We start from the raw sequence: 17,401 nt of genomic DNA, 5'->3' as shown, positions 1-17,401 counted from the left end.
TTGGCACAGCCCTGGTGGCAGAATGGTGGCGGGTTGGGAGCTGAGAAGAGCTGTCCCGGTTTCACTTGGCACTAAAAGCCTGTTCATACCACGCTGGTGTTTCTAGAATGCTGTGCTCCATGCCTAAATGTGCTCTCTCGAGTGACCTGCAGCAGCCCTGTGAGCATGTGTTGTCACGGAAAGGGCTTTGCACAGTGACCTTGATGGAAGGCGACAGAGCCCGTCTGAGCAGCCAGCCATCCAGCCGAGAGCCTGGGCTGTGCCATCTCTTGGAGCCGACGTGGAAGGCCCTGACTTTCCCTTCAGCGTCCCGGCCCAACTTTCTGAAACTTCAGGGCACTTCACTTTCCAGAAAAAGTAGTTTCTAGAAAGGAGCCCAGGACCTTGATCCTGTCATGCCATTCTCCCTGTGTCTCTGTGCATCTGTTGGCTAAAGTTAAGTTTTTGTAGTGTTGGTGGAATTTAGTTTTCGCTGACATGATTTTTTCTTTTTCTTTTTTTATTTTTTTAAATTATTTTTATTAACATATAATGTATTATTTGCCCCAGGGGTACAGGTCTGTGAATCATCAGTCTTACACAGTTCACAGCACTCACCATAGCACATACCTCCCCAACGTCCATCACCCAGACACCCTGTCCTGACATGCTTTTTTCTAACAGATTTATTGAAATACAGTTCACACGCGTTCAGTTCAGCTGTTTCAATGTCAGTTCAGTACTGTTCAGCGTGTTCACAGAGTGTGCCTGCATCACGGCGATTTTATTTAAAGATTTTGTTTACTTGAGAGAGAGAGAGCACGAGTAGGGGGTGGGGCAGGGGGAGAAGTGCCCGCTGAGCAGGGAGCCCGACGCAGGACTTGATCCCAGGACCCTGAGATCATGACCCGAGCTGAAGGCAGACACTTCACCGACGGAGCCACCCAGGCGCCTCATCACCATGATTTTAGAACATTTTCGTCCCCCTGAAACCAAACCCCCGCACCTGTTAACCAGCAATACCCCCCCTCGCCCTCTACCGCAGGCCCTGCTAAGCCACCTTCTGTCTCCAGAGACTTGCCTCTTCCCGGAGTCCCGTGGATACAGTTTCATACAGTGTGTGGCCTTGCGGGGCTCCTCTGACTCCAAGTAGTGTTTTCAGGGTTCAGCCAGGTCGCGGCCCGCCGGTACTCTGTCCCCTGCACGGCTGTGTGGAGAGACGGCATTTTGTCTGTCCATTGGCGCGTTTCCGGGTTGCTCCCTAACCTTCTCGCCCGGTGGCCACAGGGAAGTTAGCATCATTCACAAATCCTCTCCACGCCTTTTATTGTTCTGCTGTTACCTTAAGGTCCTTGCAGTAAAATGCGGAGACCTCCTGACCAGGAGCTGCTGTCGTCCTTGCTGCCTGTCTTTGAAGTTCATCAGCAAGTCCAGGGTCCTGCAAGTGTCAGTGCACGTGTTTGTCACGGTTCCATGAGGGGGCGTGCTGCACACTTGCACAAATAAGACTTGATGCCTCCAGGGGTGGGATGCTTGACCCGTCGGTGTGGTGGGGGCGGGATTTGAACCTGTGCTGTTCTTGGCTTCCCAGAGTTGCTGCCATTGCATGCTCTGTGGGGAGGTAGAGTCTGAACGCCATGCCACGGGAAGGCCAGAAAATAGACCGCAGAGACTGGCAGTTTGTTCTGGTTCACGAGACCTGTGGTGCGTGCCTTTCCTGCAGGCACGGTGCCCATGACCGAGGAGATCGCGTCTTCCCCTTGTGGAGGACCTCCCGGTCTGCCTATCGGGCCAGCTCCCGTTGGCTCCTGAGTAAGCCCCAGGCACCCTGCACCAGGCCTTGAGGCCTCTTGGGTTGGAAACTGGAAGATGGCAGCGCTTCTTAAAAGGGCTCCAGGGGCGCCTGGGTGGCTCAGTGGGTTAAGCTTCTGCCTTCAGCTCAGGTCGTGATCCCAGGGTCCTGGGATCGAGCCCCACATCCGGCTCTCTGCTCAGTGGGGAGCCTGCTTCACCCCTCTCTCTGCCTGCCTCTCTGCCAACTTGTGATCTCTCTCTCTCTGTCAAATAAATAGATTAAAAAAAAAAAAAAAAGGGCTCCAGGCATCACTGACATGGGCGCTGCCACAGTCACACGGCAGCCCCCTTCCTACCCGCCAGCTCTTCCCTCAAGGAGGAGCTGGGCAGGATTTTTAAAAGTTGTTCCTGATGATTGAAGGTTAGATGTTTGATAGAGGCCCTTAATCGTTTACAAGGCAATTATGCTTGATTTCAGGAATGCCAGAAAAGACTACATTACTGCCAAGTACATCGAGAGGAGATACGCAAGGAAAAGGCACGCAGATAACACAGCAAAGCTTCACAGCCTTTGTGAGGCCGTCAAAACAAGAGATATTTTTGGATTACTCCAAGCATATGCTGATGGTGTGGATCTTACAGAAAAAATCCCGCTGGCCAACGGACATGTAAGAGTGCGGCCTGCTCCTTCTCAAGAAAGAGGAGAAAGTGGGGGGAGTGGCAAAGCAGAGTCATCAGAAATGCTGACAGAGTGGGATAGTTCTCGGAAGAAAGATAGCATCAAGCTGTAGGGAAGAAATGGGTGGTTTATTCTTTTTTTTAACCTTTTTTTTTTTTTTAACATATAATGTGTTCCTAGCCCTCGGGGTACAGGTCTGTGAATCCTCAGGCTTACACACCTCCCAGTGGGCGGTTTATTCTTAAACCAAAAATAGAACTCCAGCCCCGGAAGGAAAGGCCAGTCCTGGGTGGGGAGGGAGCGTCCTCTCAGGGACCCGAGCGACCCGCGTGAGGTTCTGTGTCCGGTGAGCGGAGATCCGAACTCTCAGTAGCAGTTGCTGGGCCTCCCTGGGAAGGAGAGCCCCCAGCCTGCGCCCTCCTCCCTGAGCGAGGAGCAGAAGAGGGACACCCTCCAGTTGCCTGGGAGAACCTTGTTGAGCAGGGAGGTCTTAAGGTGGGGTGGGGTCTTACTGTCAGGATCGAGTCCACAGGAAACCGGTTACCAGTGTTCTGGGTTGGCATGTATCCTAATTCTCTTCCATGGGTGACTTTGGAGAGACACACACGCAGTCCCATGAAAGCTCCTTGCCATTGTAATGAAGGCGCAGGGAGCTGTGCCGCGGCCAGAGCACGGTGGGGGCTGGGGGCAGTGGGTGGCCCTGGCTGGCTGGGCAGGCCAGGCAGGTGGATTGGGGACATGCCCCTCTTTGCCCCATGTTCCCCATTGCATGGATATTGCTTTTGCCTCCTGCTTTCTCGCCCACCCACCTACCTGAGACAGCCCTCATCTGGTCTGACCTCCCCACCTGCCAGAACTCACTTTCAGAAAAGGCATTGGGGTCAGATGTCCCCTGGTTTAAACCAAAGGCAGTGTGGGCATTAGCGCTGACAGCCCTGTCTGTACGTGTGGAATAGAAAACACAAACACATATCAGACACTGTGTACAGGAGGCCTGGGGAACCTTCCTGGTGTCCTTCAACAAAAGGGCCCCACCCTTATATGTTGTTAGTTCTGGGGTAGGGACCTAGAGATTGAGGGACTCTGAGATGAGACCCTGAAGTTCTCACTACTTACTGTGGAGGAAGGAGGACCAGTCTTGAAATAGCAGGTACCAAGGGCAGAGTTTCCTCTGGAGACTAAGGGGGCCATATGTCTTAGAGATTAATGTTTTGAAAGAAAGAATAAAAGGCTTTCGGAAGAGAGATACACAATTTCACTCACATTGGACACAAAACTGAATGCTGCCCTTGGGATTCTGGAATGTTTCTGTTTGGTCTTCAGGAGCCAGATGAAACTGCCCTCCATCTTGCAGTCAGATCGGTGGACCGGACTTCTCTCCACATCGTAGACTTTTTAGTTCAGAACAGGTAGGTGTTCTAAAGTTAGGGGAGCCGTTTGATTTTATTTCCTGGTGTTTCCAAGGAAGGATCAGGTTCCTGCCTCATTATGTGGCCAAGATGCTGGGATTTTTTCCCAGCCTTGAACATGAGCTGTGGGACAGGAAGAGAACTTCCAGGAGTGGGCTATTAGAGCGTAGTCCCAAAAAAGCCCTAGAGTGTGAAGACAGAGACCCTTCTTGGTACCTGAAAGACCTGTCCTCTAGCATCTGGGACTCAGGAGCTATCAGGCTCGTACATCTGAATTCTGGGCGCGGGGGGACTATGTGTGGCCTCCACATGCCCCCACCTGGTGTGCACAGAGCCATCCCCATGCTTGTCCCTCAGAGTGTCTCACTGGACCTAGGCAGGTGCCCTGAGCAGTGGGGACAGTAAAAGGGATGCACAGATCCATACTGGGACCACCCACCTAAGCTGGGATCGTAAACCTCATCACTGAACTGTGGGCATTTTGTTTGGTTTGAAAAGTTGTTTCTGTTTTTTAATTAGAAGTTCCCTTTCAAGAATGTGTGTGCCTGCTTACCCGGCCTCCGTAGTCCTGTCGTGTGCATTCCGCCCCGGGTACGGCACCCACCTGGGGTAGCAGGCCAACCAGAGAGGCCCGGCACGGTGTATCTTGACTCCCTGATCATGGTTTGGGGTGTGTGGAGGGGGAGGTGCTGGTCAAAAGCCACTGAAATTGTGCCAAACAGAGTGGAAAATTCCACCTGCAAAAGCAAGGTCATAGTTTGCATTTTGGCCTTCCCTGCTGTTCGTGGTGGGGAGGGGATGACCAGGGGTAGAGGAGCTGGAGACAGGTCAGCAGTTTGCTGGACTCCGTGGAAGCCACCGTCTGCGGAGCCTGGACGCCTGTTGGTGCGTGGCGTCGCAGTGGCTCAGCGGACCGTGGATGAAACAGCCCTGTGATGCCATCCTCCCTCAGCATAAACTCTTGGAGTGTGAGAAGGGAAATCCTGGTTTCTTCCGGAATAGAAGGAGGGCAGCAGGAAGAGGGGAGGGATCAGAAGATGAGGCTCATTTTCCCCGAGAGTGTAGCACGTTCTGTTTTGATGAGAGCAGTGGGTATCACCTGGAACGGTGCCCCCCGCCATGTGTCCTTCCACAGGCCACAAAGTCTCACGGTCCCTCCTGCTCAGAAGGACAGCCACGTTTCAGGGCTGCCTCCCCCAGTAGGCTGAGTGGCTTTGTAAGAGAAGCGCAGTGTCTTCTGGGGCAACCCGCTCTTGTGTTTCACCAGAAGGGCTTTAGAGACCTCAGGACTGCCCCGCCGGCTGTCTGCACGGCAGCCTGGGGCCCACAGACACACAGGCGTTTGCATATTCTGGGCTTTGGAAAAGTGGTTCTTCCCCTTCCTGGCAAGAATGTCAGTAATAGGATGGAAGAAAGCTCTCCCTGTCCTTCTGCAGGATAGGACGGCAAGTCCCACAGGCTTCCTGAGGCCCAGACGGACACTTCAGGCTCTGGGTGCTGATGGGGAAGCGGGAGGGATGCCGCGGTTCGGGGCTGGCCCAGGAAGCAGCAGGCTGAGCACCCCCTCAGCCCCCGCTCAGCAACAACACGGTGCCCTGCTCCGGCCTTCGCGCTCTCACTGCTGGTTCCCTGCTGGCCTCACGCCGAGACCCCCCCCCACCCGCGTGAGCGGGGCCGATGGCCTGTCCCACCACCTTGGAGGAGGACTGCGAGAACACTGCAGTGTTCGGTGGCTTGATGCCTCTCTTGCTCACATGCCCAGGCCCCTCCCCGGCCAGGCAGGGGTGGTCCCCTGGCCTGTGACTCACCGATCTTTCTCTTCCTCGGTCCCTGTTCTTGGCCAGCGGGAACCTGGATAAGCAGACGGGAAAGGGCAGCACAGCCCTGCACTACTGCTGCCTGACGGACAACGCCGAGTGCCTGAAGCTCCTGCTGCGGGGGAAGGCCTCCATCGAGACCGGTGAGCAGGTGGCCGCCGGCCTGGGCTCCCGTCAGCCAGGGAGACCCAAATCCTGCCATCTGAAGTCGGGGGGCCTCTCCTGCATGCTCGCCAAGGCTGCCATGGTCCCATATTGGTCAGCGGGTGCCCTCTATCTGGGACGTCGACTTCCCGTCATGGGCAGGCATCATAGAGATTATGAGAGGCAGAGCACGGGCCCTGCACAAGTTCCTTGTGCTGAGGTGTGACCTTGAACAAGGTTTGGGGCATCTCACCCTCCTCTTCAGAACCCCACCCAGGATCAGGCTTAACTCCTTTCTGGCTCTGGGTGGGAGGTTTACCGGGCGGTGGGGAGTCACTGTTCACTGCCCCTCTTGGCACCGAGTCTCCTCCACAAGGGACCCTGATCTGCTGGGCCTTCATCCCTCCCTCTACCAGGGGACCCTGATGCACTGGCAGCCGCCTGAGGGCAGGCAGCTGTGATTGCGCCGTGAGGAAGTGTTCTTGAACTGTTGAACAGAGAGCAAAGGACAGAAAGGCGGCGCATGCCTGCTTGGCCAAGTTTGTTTGTTTGTTTGTTTCTTTCTTTCTTTCTTTCATAACCAAACCTTGCTGATGGATGCTTATTTGGAAGAAAATACACAATTTCAGATTCACAGACTGCTGAGGAGGGGTTCGGTTCTGCTTCTGTGGTCAGCGCAGACTGTCTTAAAATCTTGCCGACCGTACGCTGCTGTGGTGTGTTAGGATGGGGAGACCGGTCAGGCCTCCCCGCCCCACACTGTGCAGCTCATTTCCGCTTCGTGCTGCCTCCCTGTGTCTTCTTGTCACTGCCTCCTGATGTCAGACCTCTCCTTGCTTTTGCTGTAACACCTCCGTGTGTTGTCCTGCCTTTTAGCCAACGAGTCGGGAGAGACGCCCCTGGACATTGCTAGACGCCTCAGGCACGAGCACTGCGAAGAGCTGGTGAGTCTCTCTCCGGCTCGGATGGGGTGAAGGCGCCCTGCCTGGGCCGGGGAGGGGCCCTGCCCTCTGGGAGGAAGGTCTTCCCACATTTGGACCCTAGACGAGACAAGCAGGAGACAGCATACTCGGGGAGTCCTTTGAGAGGAGGGGACCACCCCCATCATAGTGACGCTTGGAACACAAGTTGGAATTTGCTGGTTGGACACGTGGCTGGTGGCCATGGCATTGCCTGGGGCAAATGGAGCAGAGATCCGGAGGCCACCGCCGCTCTGCCCCTTCTCTGGAGTCTCTGAGCTGCCAGCCCTTCCCCTTGCGGCAACATCCAAAGCTGCTGTGCGGATTTCGTTCCCCAGTCCCAGATCATCTGGATTGTTCTGCACCATCTTTTCCTGTCCCGTTCTAGAAGGAGGGGCAGTGCGGCCAGTGGACAGAACCCACGGGGTCAGGCAGTGTAGGGGCAGTGTGGGAGCTGAGGAAGTCATGCCGATGCCAACTCTCCCACTAGTTCTGTATTTGTAAGGCGGAGTCCGCTTTAGCCGTTCAGAATTAGCGTCGCACTTTGTGACACTGAGCAAGTGCACAGTAAATCAAACTAACAGTGACTGCTGTGGAAGGGTAGGAGAGTGAGGGGTGCTCTATGCTAAATACTTGATATCTGCTGATTTAATTTTGATAGCCCTTCTGACTTGGTTTCTTCTGTTAGATGTATTTTACAGATGAGGAAACAGGCGCAGGAGGGTTAAGGACCTTGTCCAAGCGCACACAGCTACTCTGGCTGGGGAGAGAGTTAAGGGCTAACATGCTAAGACTCCCACTGAGTCTAACGAATTCGCTTCTCCTGTTACCTCACATGGAATTGGGTATCTGCCTCCTTGAGAGAACGGCGAAAACACTCACTCACATCCTTGCTCTGCGGGCCTTAATCTTTTGTGCGGCCCGGGGGGCTGGTTTCTGGTTAGTGACACACGCATTGTCCTCTGTTGAGTTTGCTCCCACGGTGCCCGTTAGCACCTGCAGGCCGGTCATTAGCCTTTAGATCTCCAGTAGCCCTGGCCTGTGCACGGCGCTTTACAGTTCACAGAGCACTAAATGGGCGTTTCAAGGTCCTCGGTGAAGGTAGGGAGTGGGGTCTCAGTGGGCTGGCCTTGCCCTGAAGGGTCTCTGCCTCCCCTCTCCGCGCCTCCCACCACCGCCCATGGGTGCCTGGCTCACGGGCGCCAGCGCCAACAGCCCTTCCTCTTTTCAGCTGACCCAGGCCTTGTCTGGGAGGTTTAACTCGCACGTCCACGTCGAATACGAGTGGCGACTGCTCCACGAAGACCTGGATGAGAGCGACGACGATGTGGACGAGAAATTGCAGGTCGGTGGCGGGCCGCAGATCGTCCGGGAGGTTCTGATGGGCTTCGCTCCGAGCAGGGTGGACCCCAGAGTGCGATTAGGGCACAAGGTGGTTTTGTACAAAACGTCGAGTTAACTCTTTGCTCCAATCTCAGTAGCTGGTTTTGCCCGTCCTGCAGCTGTGCCCGCCTCCCAGCTCCTGTGCGTGTGGATGTACAGCAACGTTACTTGGGTAGTCGTCAGCAGCTCACCTTTAGATCTAAGGGAAAGATATTGGGGAAGGGGTTGCTTCTAGTGGGATTTAGAGGAAGCCCCGTGCCGTGGATGTGGTAAAGAGCCAGGGCTCCCCAGTATCACAGGTCAAGTTCAACTAGCTGATATTTAAAACCTTTACTAGAATTAAATGACCATTAGAGCTCTGGGTCCAACTTTCTCCTATATCCGATTGGGTCATGGAAGCTTCAGGAGAGGTTGACTCAGCCACGGTGAAGCCAAAATTTAGAGACCAGCTTGAAGCCAGAGGGCACTGGCCTCTGAGTCCAGCTCCCTGCTCATGACACTCTACCTGGCACACTTGGGGGACCCCTGGCAGGTTACCATCTTCACGTGGGTCTCAGAGCTTAGTCATACCCCAGCAGACTGACTCCAGAGCCCCCACTCCCAGCTGCTAGGAAATTTGTGGGGAATGCTGTGTCGCATTTTCTATTGTTTACTGTAGGACTCGAATGTCCTGAGGTGCACTGATGATATCTGATTATATATATTTATGGCATTTCCAAAACCTTGACTGTCCTTGTGTGTGGCTCAGTTAACATTCATACTTGCTATTTCTTTGTCTAAGAAACTCCTCCACTGAGTTAGCTATAAAATGGTGTCCAAGTGAGAGGTACTGACTATTGTTATACTTACCGATCCTAAAAAAAGATTGGGAATAATCAGCCCCAGGTCAAGCCAACACAGCCAGTCCCATAGTCCACTTAAAAGTCTGACAGCAAGAGCACACACTCTTCCTCCCACTCGCTCTGTTTCCAGCAGAGGGAATTATAGTTCATACAGCCTTGGGCTTTGTTGAATTTAAAATATGTGTGAAGAGAACTAGCCATCAGGTTCTGCATAGCTCAGCTGAGTTTGAGCCATTGGGTTGGCCAGAGCCTTGAGTGGGAGGTGGCCCTGCGAGGGGCAGGGCGGTATGACAGCTAGTACTGTTCCTGGAAGCCCCGGGGGCTGTGCGAGAGGAGCACAGTTCAACCCACTGAAAAGATGAGGGGTCGGGTCAGCAATGTTAAGGTAGTTGCTCAAGATCGTAGCTCTTAGAATGAAGTTGATATTGGAAATGAATTAGATCTGGTTTACACGAGTTCTGATTTCATGGGGAGCAAGGGTCAGCAAACCAAAAGGGTCAAATAATTAATATTTCAGGTTTGTGGGCATAAAATATTACCATCTTTACTGCAACCACTCAGACGTGCCAGTGGCTTGAAAGCAGCTATAGACAATATATTAAATGACCAGGCACGACTGTGTTCTAATAAAACTTTATTTATAAAAACAGATGGTGGCCCACGGGCCATGGTTTGCTGATTCCTGAGTTAGAGGAATCTCGAGACTTCAGTTCATTTGGGAAGAGCACCTGATGTCCCCGGAACTTGGCACCCAGCTGTTGGGGGTTGGCTACAGCGGGGTGCTCAGTTGGAAGTGTGTTTACAAACAGGAAGTGCGGTGGAAACAGATGTAGGTTAAGATAACGCCGGCGAGTGAAGGTGAAACAGACTGTGTTCCCAATCCTTCCCAGAATGGTGATTTGTAAATTACAAATCATGGCATTTGCGGCACTAGGGGGTGGGGGTGGGTGTCTCCATGAAGATGAAAGGAACTTTCAAATCTCACAGCTCTCATGTTACAGTTGAGAGCCCAAAACGCACCTGCCCAGGTAGCCGCGATGTGCACGAGGCGGTCACCCATGGCCTGGATGCTGTGACCGAGGGGTCGGTGTGTGTGCGTTTCCCACCCTTCTGCAGCCCAGCCCCAGTCGGCGAGAAGACCGGCCCGTCAGCTTCTACCAGCTGGGCTCCGGCCAGCTGCAGTCCAACGCCGCGTCTTTGGCCAGAGACGCTGCCAGCCTGGCCAAGGACAAGCAGAGGCCCTTCGTGCCCAGCATCTTGCAGAATGAGACGTACGGCGCGGTCCTCAGCGGCAGCCCGCCTCCCACCCAGCCTTTGGTCCCCAGCACCTCCAGCGCTCCCCCGCTGCCTCCACGAAATGTTGCCAAAGGTACTGCACGGCCGTAGCTCAAAGGGTGTGGTCTGGTGTTTGCTTTGAGAAGTTTATAGTTGCCGTGCCCCCTGCTAGGTGACATTTGGGGATTTTTTGTCTTAGAGTTATGTTGTTGGTATCCTAAAGGAGCTCTTCGTTCTTAGGGTGCTGAATGGTGGTAGAGCATCTGACTTGATCCTTGTTCTGGGCAGAGGTGTGGCATCTGCGTGTCACGTGGGGAGTGCAGGGACTCCCCCGGGCAGGCCTGAGGTGGGTGGCTCGGCTCGTGATGCTGGTCCTGCAAGACATTTTCCTGCAGATCTTCTTTCTGTTCCTTTTCTCTCTGCTTTTACCACTCACTACCCCTCCCCCCGCCTGCATTCTCTCCTGTTTCCTTTCACCCAGCCTGCGGTCAGCCAGCTTGTGGTGCCTGTGATTAATGTTTACCTGTAATCCCCATGAAATGAAAGATAAAAAGATGCTAATTTGGGGAAGGATACTCAGCTACACTTACCTTAGTTGCTCGGTCCCAGCAGAATGAGTTTGACTCAACAGATGCTTGTTTTTCTTTTTATGAAAATGGAAACTGAGGCCCCCAAAAGTTAAGTGAGTTTCCCAGGGCTGAGGGCCAACGGACCCTTCTCCTCGAAGGTGGGTCCAGCAAGTGGCCAGCACAGCTCATGGCCAGTGGCCTCTAGGGGGCATCCCAGGAGGGGGAGGGCCAGAGCCCACGGGGTGTGGTGTCCGGGCTCTGTGGCTGCTGTGGGCTGCTGCTGGTCCAGAAAGAGGTCCTGCAGTGCACTGGGGCCGCAGCTGCTCTCTGGGAGGGGGTGTGACTGAAGGTTGTGGCTTGGGTGGGGGAGCAAATATGGCAGCTGCCATCCGCTGGCCCTGTGCCTCACCCCCCACGGGATCCTGCCTCCAGCACCCAGGGAGGTCTCTCAGGGAGGCCAGAGAAGGTTGATGGGCCTGTTGTTTAGGTCACTGACTCACACCCCAGGAATGAGCCCCTGAGAGGAGAGCAGGCGCTGCCCAGGCCAGCCCCAGAAGCAGCTGCCTCACCTCCCCCATATAGGCCGCGGCCCCTGTGTGCCCACACCCCGGGCAGTGCCACCCCTGGGCTCGAGGGGGCCATTCCTGAGCAGGAGAGAAGCTGCAAGGCCATGTTCCACGGCTGCCCTCCTCCCTGTCACCTCCTTGCACTGGCTGGCAGGGGCCCAGGGCGGCTGAGGGCAGCAGCCACGGTCGGGTCCTTATGGGGACTCTTATTGTCTCCGCAGCCTCTCCCACACCCTGTGTGCGTGGATTAATTTTGTAATCCAGAGCTGAAGTGATGTAGTCCCCTCCACCCCGTTAGTGGCTTTTATTGACTTGTGTGTCATGGGAGGAAGATTCTATTTTGCTCTGTTCGTCATGTCATAGGAACAGAAAACTGTTCAATTTTTTTCCTTTTTTTTTTTTTTCTTTTTTCTTTTGCTTTTGGTTTTGTAAAGTCTTAGAATGAGAAGGTTTGGGATTTTTTTCTTACTTTTTTTTCTTTTTTACTATCTCTGTAGTTAGCTTCATGTCCTCCTTTGATGGTGTAGACAGTCCTTCATCCCAGTAGCCCCTCAGAGAGTCCCCGTTGTTGACCATCTAGGCCACACCTGGCCCTGCAGCGACTCCCGCCCAACAGAACCGCAAAGGGAGTTAGCATTGCACTGCCCGCACCAGGACAGACACTGGGCACAGCAGAAACGCCCCATGCGGGTGCGCCCACATTCTCCCCAGGCCTGGCCCCCTGTGCGGGCTACGCACAGCCTCAGGCACAGGTCACCCCTGTGCACGGAGCTCTGTGGGGGCAGAGGAAGGACAGCGACCTCGGCGCTGCTGTCTCCCCTGTGTGTCAGCTGAGCCTCCTGGGTGTCATGCGTGCTGGCTTTTAGCCAGAAAGGTTTGCAGGAGGTGGGGAGCCCTTCACCCGTCTCTGTCTGCACCCTTCTGTCCTCGTGCTCTGAGAACACATGCTCCCCGGGCCAGGGAGGGAGGCGCACAGCCGCGGGATCCTACAGCCTGAGCCCCGTGCTCGGGACGCGTCACTGTGGCTATTCGTTTCCCTCTTCAAACCCATATTTCTATTTGAGAAAGAAAATCAGGACTGTGAAAACCAGCTGGTAATTCCCCCAGAAGCATCGTTGGTCTGGTCTGTATATATCGTCCATCAGATGCCAGAGACAGGAATTTTTTTTTTTTAAATTAGGATTCTGTTTGTGGTCTTAACACTGTTCTAGAAGGGTCATACTGACCATTTTGCAAGTGAGAGGATCAATAATGCAGTGTTCTGTTTCTGTTTTTGTTCTGTGCTTGTGCGTGCCTTCCTGTGCGTGTGCATGCGCGCGTGTGCATGTGTGCGTGTGCACGTGCGTGCGTGTGCAGTTCAGACCGCCTCCTCCGCTACCGCCCTGTGGAAGACAAACTCTGTAAGTGTGGACGGTGGAAGCAGGCAGCGATCTTCGTCAGATCCGCCAGCTGTCCATCCACCGCTGCCCCCTCTCCGCGTGACATCTACCAGTACGTTCTCGCCTTTTTCCTTTCTTGCCAGTGGGCTCTTGGATCTGGATGGCTGGGGGGTGCTTTCGGCAGCCGCGTGGGGAGAGCTGCGAAGCCGCACGTCCACAGGCAGACGCTGCCCAGAGCCCGACCCCGTGCATGCCCCTGGCAGCCCCTCCAGCCGCCCTGCCCGGCCGCAGCCTGCTGCCTGTCCGCACCCTCGCCCCGGGGGACCTACGCGCTCCCCTCTGTCTCCCCCAGCCCTCGAGCTACACTCCTTCCTTTCCCGCCAGCCCAGGGCTTCACTTACTCTGGCCATTTGGTGGTTCTCGGTATTTGGGCACAGTCATGTGGATGTGATCTGATTTGTGTTTTTCTCCGATGTCAACACGTGGGTGAAAGGCCCAGGGCCGGGGGGAGGGGGCTGGGGCAGAAGAATGTCTTCACGGGATCAGTGGGGCCAGCCCTGAGCCTGTCCCCTTCCTGCTCCTCGTGGCTGGGCTGTGGCAGGAGGAGCTCCAGCCTCTTGGGCAGGGCTCGGAGAGCAGTGGGTCATACCTGGCTTGTTCCTGTGGGTTTTAACCTCAGTGGCAGCCCGGCCGCAGCTGCAGACAGTGCCGTGTGCGCGTGTGCGGGGGCCTGCGAGGCTTCTGGGGTCCTTGTCCTGTCCTGAGCATGGCAGCGGCCTCAACAAGGATGGGGCGTGAGGACACTGGATCTTGGGGGACAGCACTAATGTTTGTCACAGAGGGGCAAGGAGGGAAAGGAGCCTGGGGCTTAGGGCCCAGCTCCCTGCCTTACCAACTCTCTAAGTTTCCGAGTCAGTGGAGAAACAATTACCTCTTTGCCCTGCGGCTCCCCTCACAGACTATGGAGGCTTTACTGTTAGTTCTTTGCAGGCCTCTCCGATTGCCCTGCTGGAAGCCTGGTGGAATGGGGAGGACCCATGGGTCAGCTGAGGACCCAGCTCGCCTGGGGGGGGGCGGGACCAGGGGCAAGACCCTGCCGCTGTCTCTCCAGGTCTCAGGGTGGCTTCCCCACAGAGAAAGATCCTCATGGGCTCATAGAAACATTTTAATCCTAACCTAAGGCTTAGAAGGACTCCGTGCCAATACGGTTTTCTAAAAATCTACAGTGAAAGGAGGATGTTTTCCCTTATGAAATCGCTGTTTAAAAAAAAAAAAAAAAAAAAGAAGGAAGCCCTTACCAGAGAGCCTCTGATGAGAAGGCTGGGGATGGGACGAAGCCTGACCCTCTGTATTCCTCTCCTTTTCTCTTTCCACAGATCCCCTGGCTCCCACACCGCCCCCTCCAGTAGCAAAAACGCCCAGTGTGATGGAAGCCTTGAGCCAGCAGAGCAAGCCGGCCCAGCCCGGGATCCAGCTGAACAAGGCCCCGCCCCCGCCCCTGCCGCCCCAGCCGCCCAGCCGCCTGCCCCAGAAGAGGCCTGCCCCTGGGTAACCGCCTGCCCTCAGGCCCCCCAGGGTCTGGCCGAATTGTCATCCTTGCTTCTTGCGTTCAGGGAGCTTCCAAGTGGCAATGGCCCCATTACTTCGTCTGCTGAAATGTCTGGGCAAACATTAGAAATCTCCAGCGCTTCTACGGTATAACATTTGAGCTCAGGTGTCACCTAACGAATTCATCAGGGTCAAGTGTCTTAAAAATAACTTACCAAGCATTTTTTTAAGTTGTAAAAATTTCACACAAATGTATATCTTATACCCACATAATGAATTTAGACTCTGTTCAGGAGACACTGGGTTTTGGGGAATTAAGGTCGAGATGCCGGGCCTCTACTTCCAGCTTATTGCTCATGCACAAGCTTATCTTGCTTCCTCTGCAGTGTGGGGCGTGTATTTCCTACAAACTAGGATATTTTCCTGCATCAACACAGTACAGCCAGCACAGTCGGAAAAAGAGCAAAGACGCATTACTACCTTCCGACTCTCAGCACCCCGGGTTTGCCACTTGTGCATAGAATATCCTTTACCAGAGAGGGATCCAGTTCATGGTCTCAGGCTGGATCCTGATGGTGGGAAATGGTTTCTTTTAGTGGCAGTGATTTTTTTAAAGCTAAGATCTGAGTGCTGCCTGTGCTCATGGCTCTCAGAGGGTTGCTGCTCCCAGGCAGGCCCCTGGGTGGTCAGAACCAGGGATACACACACGAGTATGTGTAGGTGACCATCCGTGTAGATACACACTTAGGAGGGACATTTATCTCTGTATTTCCGTCTCGTCTTGAAGTCCATGAGCTCACACTGTCTCCGTTTCAAACCACAACAAGACTTACTGACCTAAGACACAACCATTTATGATGCTTCCAGATGTCTGTCAGGAATTTGGATCAGCAGAGTAAGGATAGCTTGTCTTTTCTCCACAAGATCTGGAGCCCTAACTGAAAAGTCTCAGAGTCTGGGCATGGCTTGGCACAGAAAGTGACTCGTAGGCGACGGGCCCATTCCCCTCTCCGCACGTATCTGGTGGTTGCTGCTGGCTGTCAGCTGGGGCTCTTGGCTGAAATACTTACCCATACATGGCTTCTCCATGTGGCAAGAGCTTCCTCAAGTCATGGTGGCTGGGCCCAAGCACGAGTCCCAAGAAACAGGCACGGCCCTGGAAAATTCTGCCATGTGTCCCTGGTCAAACAGCAGCAGAGTCCAGACTCAGGGTTGAGGTGGGGACAGTGCAGGAGCACAGGGTGGTCGCAGATTCCAGATCTCAGAAAAGAATTTGGGGGCAGTGTTTTCAAAGCACCACAGGGTTCATTCTCATCCTCTCTCTCCGTGTGCTCCTTACTCCCTTTTGCAATGGTGAGAAATCTGCCTCCATCTCTTCCTCTCCCTGCTGAGATCTGCGGTCCCCCGTGGAGGTCTTCTTCGCCCTGGTGGGGCTCTCTTCCTGCCCCGTCAGGCCTCCTGTCCCAGCTGAGGCTGTCACTCCCCAGGGCGGGTATTTTCTCATCCAGGCCGCTAGGTAGATGATGGAGCCTTTCAGGATAGAAACTATATCCTTCAGTTCTAAGAAATTTTGTTGATTTTTCTTAATGTCTTAATTTCTGTTTTCTTCTTTTATCGCTTTTAATCGAATTCATATTATTCAGATGTCAGACTCCCTTGGCCTTTCCTGAACGTGTATCATCTTTTCTCTCTTTATTCTGATAAGCTGACATCTCTAACAGACTTTCCCTGAGTCAGTCTCAGTGGTTTAACATACGGCAGTTGACTTCTTAGAAAAAGCTCAGTGCCCTTTCTGTTGCTTGTACAAGCAGCGGCCCTGAGGGGTGAGTGGGAGACCCGGACCCCCTTCTATTGCTGGTGCCACTTTCCTTATCCACTCCTGCCCTTTACTTCCTTAAGGAGGAGCTGAGAAGGGTGCTTCGGACCAGAGCCAGTCCCAGGGCTCCACCTGGAGGCCGGGGCTGGAAACGCGGCTCTGTATAGCCCAGAGGGGCTGCGCTGGGCCACCTTCTAGCTTCCGTTTCTGCAGTGCTGGCCGGCTGGCTTGCTTTTTAAGTGTGCCTTCTAGGGGATTTTCTTCATTTGCTTCTTCCCGTTCTTTTACTGAGTTTTCATTCCAGGTGTCAGATCATTTTCAAGGTAATAGTATCCTGTTTGTTTCATGGAGTCATTTTCTCTCATCTCAGATTATTAATGATGGGTTTGGGGCAGTGTTTTCATTTATGTTAGCTTTTGCTTTTCTGAATAATTTGTTTCTTCCATGTCCTTTGTCTTGTTTTCACTTCTGTTATGTTAGAGGCTCTTTCCTGTAAATCTGGCATTCCCTGCCCCAGAGTTGCCACTTTCGCTGTGGCATTAAAACGGACCCCACACCGCACCCTCGGCGCAGAGCCGCCAGCGTGGGCTTGGCTGGCGAGCGTCTCACTGGGCAGTTTCACTGGCGAACCCTGAAGAACAACTCAGGTTCCTTAGAGAATAGTCTTTGTCTCTCGCCTAAAGGGATCAGGTTTTCTAGGAGTTGAATAAAGAAATAAAGTTGAGCTTTTACTTAGTTCCCCTCCTTTTTTTTTTTTTTTTTTTTAGAGAGAGAGGTGGGGGCAGGGGCGGAGGGAAGAGAGAAAATCTCAAGCAGACTGATGCGGGGCTCGAGCTCACGTTCCTGAAATCATTACCTGAACTGACATCAGGAGTCAGATGCCACCCCAGCACACTTAGTCCCCGGTTTTTTAAAGATGCTCCTCAAAACTGCACTGGTGTACCCCCTAGTCCAGACATCCTCTGTTCTGCCCTCTCCAAGAACAGAATCTTCTGTCTGCAGTGGGTTGAGAGAGCGTAGTTGCGAGGCTCCTCAGGGTTGGGCTGGGAATCCAGGGCTTCCACACCTCCTTGAGCAGATTTGGGGCCAATCTTTGTGTTTATTGCTGAGCTCTACCCGCCCCACCCCCCCGAGCTTATAAGCCTTGGGGGCTCAGAGCACAGATGGGGGTCCTTCAGGGCCTCCTCAGTGTGCGGGGTCCCCCTCCACAGGCGAGCTGGCCTGGTTAGGATTTGTCCCTCT

The 17,401-nt window shown here is 54.0% G+C and overlaps 1 protein-coding gene across 2 annotated transcripts in view; it reads left to right on the top strand.

Moving 5' to 3' along the window:
* Window positions 1–17,401, top strand: part of LOC111154085 (ArfGAP with SH3 domain, ankyrin repeat and PH domain 2) — a 168,465-nt gene that overhangs the window by 144,767 nt on the left and 6,297 nt on the right. The window contains exons 17-24 of one of the 2 annotated variants that reach the window (XM_022513452.1): window positions 2,252–2,441; window positions 3,776–3,861; window positions 5,706–5,821; window positions 6,699–6,766; window positions 8,013–8,126; window positions 10,123–10,375; window positions 12,773–12,907; window positions 14,172–14,343. In XM_022513452.1, the coding sequence (XP_022369160.1) occupies window positions 2,252–2,441; window positions 3,776–3,861; window positions 5,706–5,821; window positions 6,699–6,766; window positions 8,013–8,126; window positions 10,123–10,375; window positions 12,773–12,907; window positions 14,172–14,343 (1,134 nt within the window). The remainder of the gene's footprint in view (window positions 1–2,251; window positions 2,442–3,775; window positions 3,862–5,705; window positions 5,822–6,698; window positions 6,767–8,012; window positions 8,127–10,122; window positions 10,376–12,772; window positions 12,908–14,171; window positions 14,344–17,401) is intronic. The other variant, XM_022513453.1, reaches the window with a different exon arrangement.

The sequence above is a fragment of the Enhydra lutris genome, unplaced genomic scaffold (genome assembly GCF_002288905.1).
Source record: "Enhydra lutris kenyoni isolate GAN:26980312 unplaced genomic scaffold, ASM228890v2 scaffoldscaffold35, whole genome shotgun sequence".
Lineage (NCBI taxonomy): Eukaryota > Metazoa > Chordata > Mammalia > Carnivora > Mustelidae > Enhydra > Enhydra lutris.
This window is presented reverse-complemented; position numbering and strand designations above follow the sequence as displayed.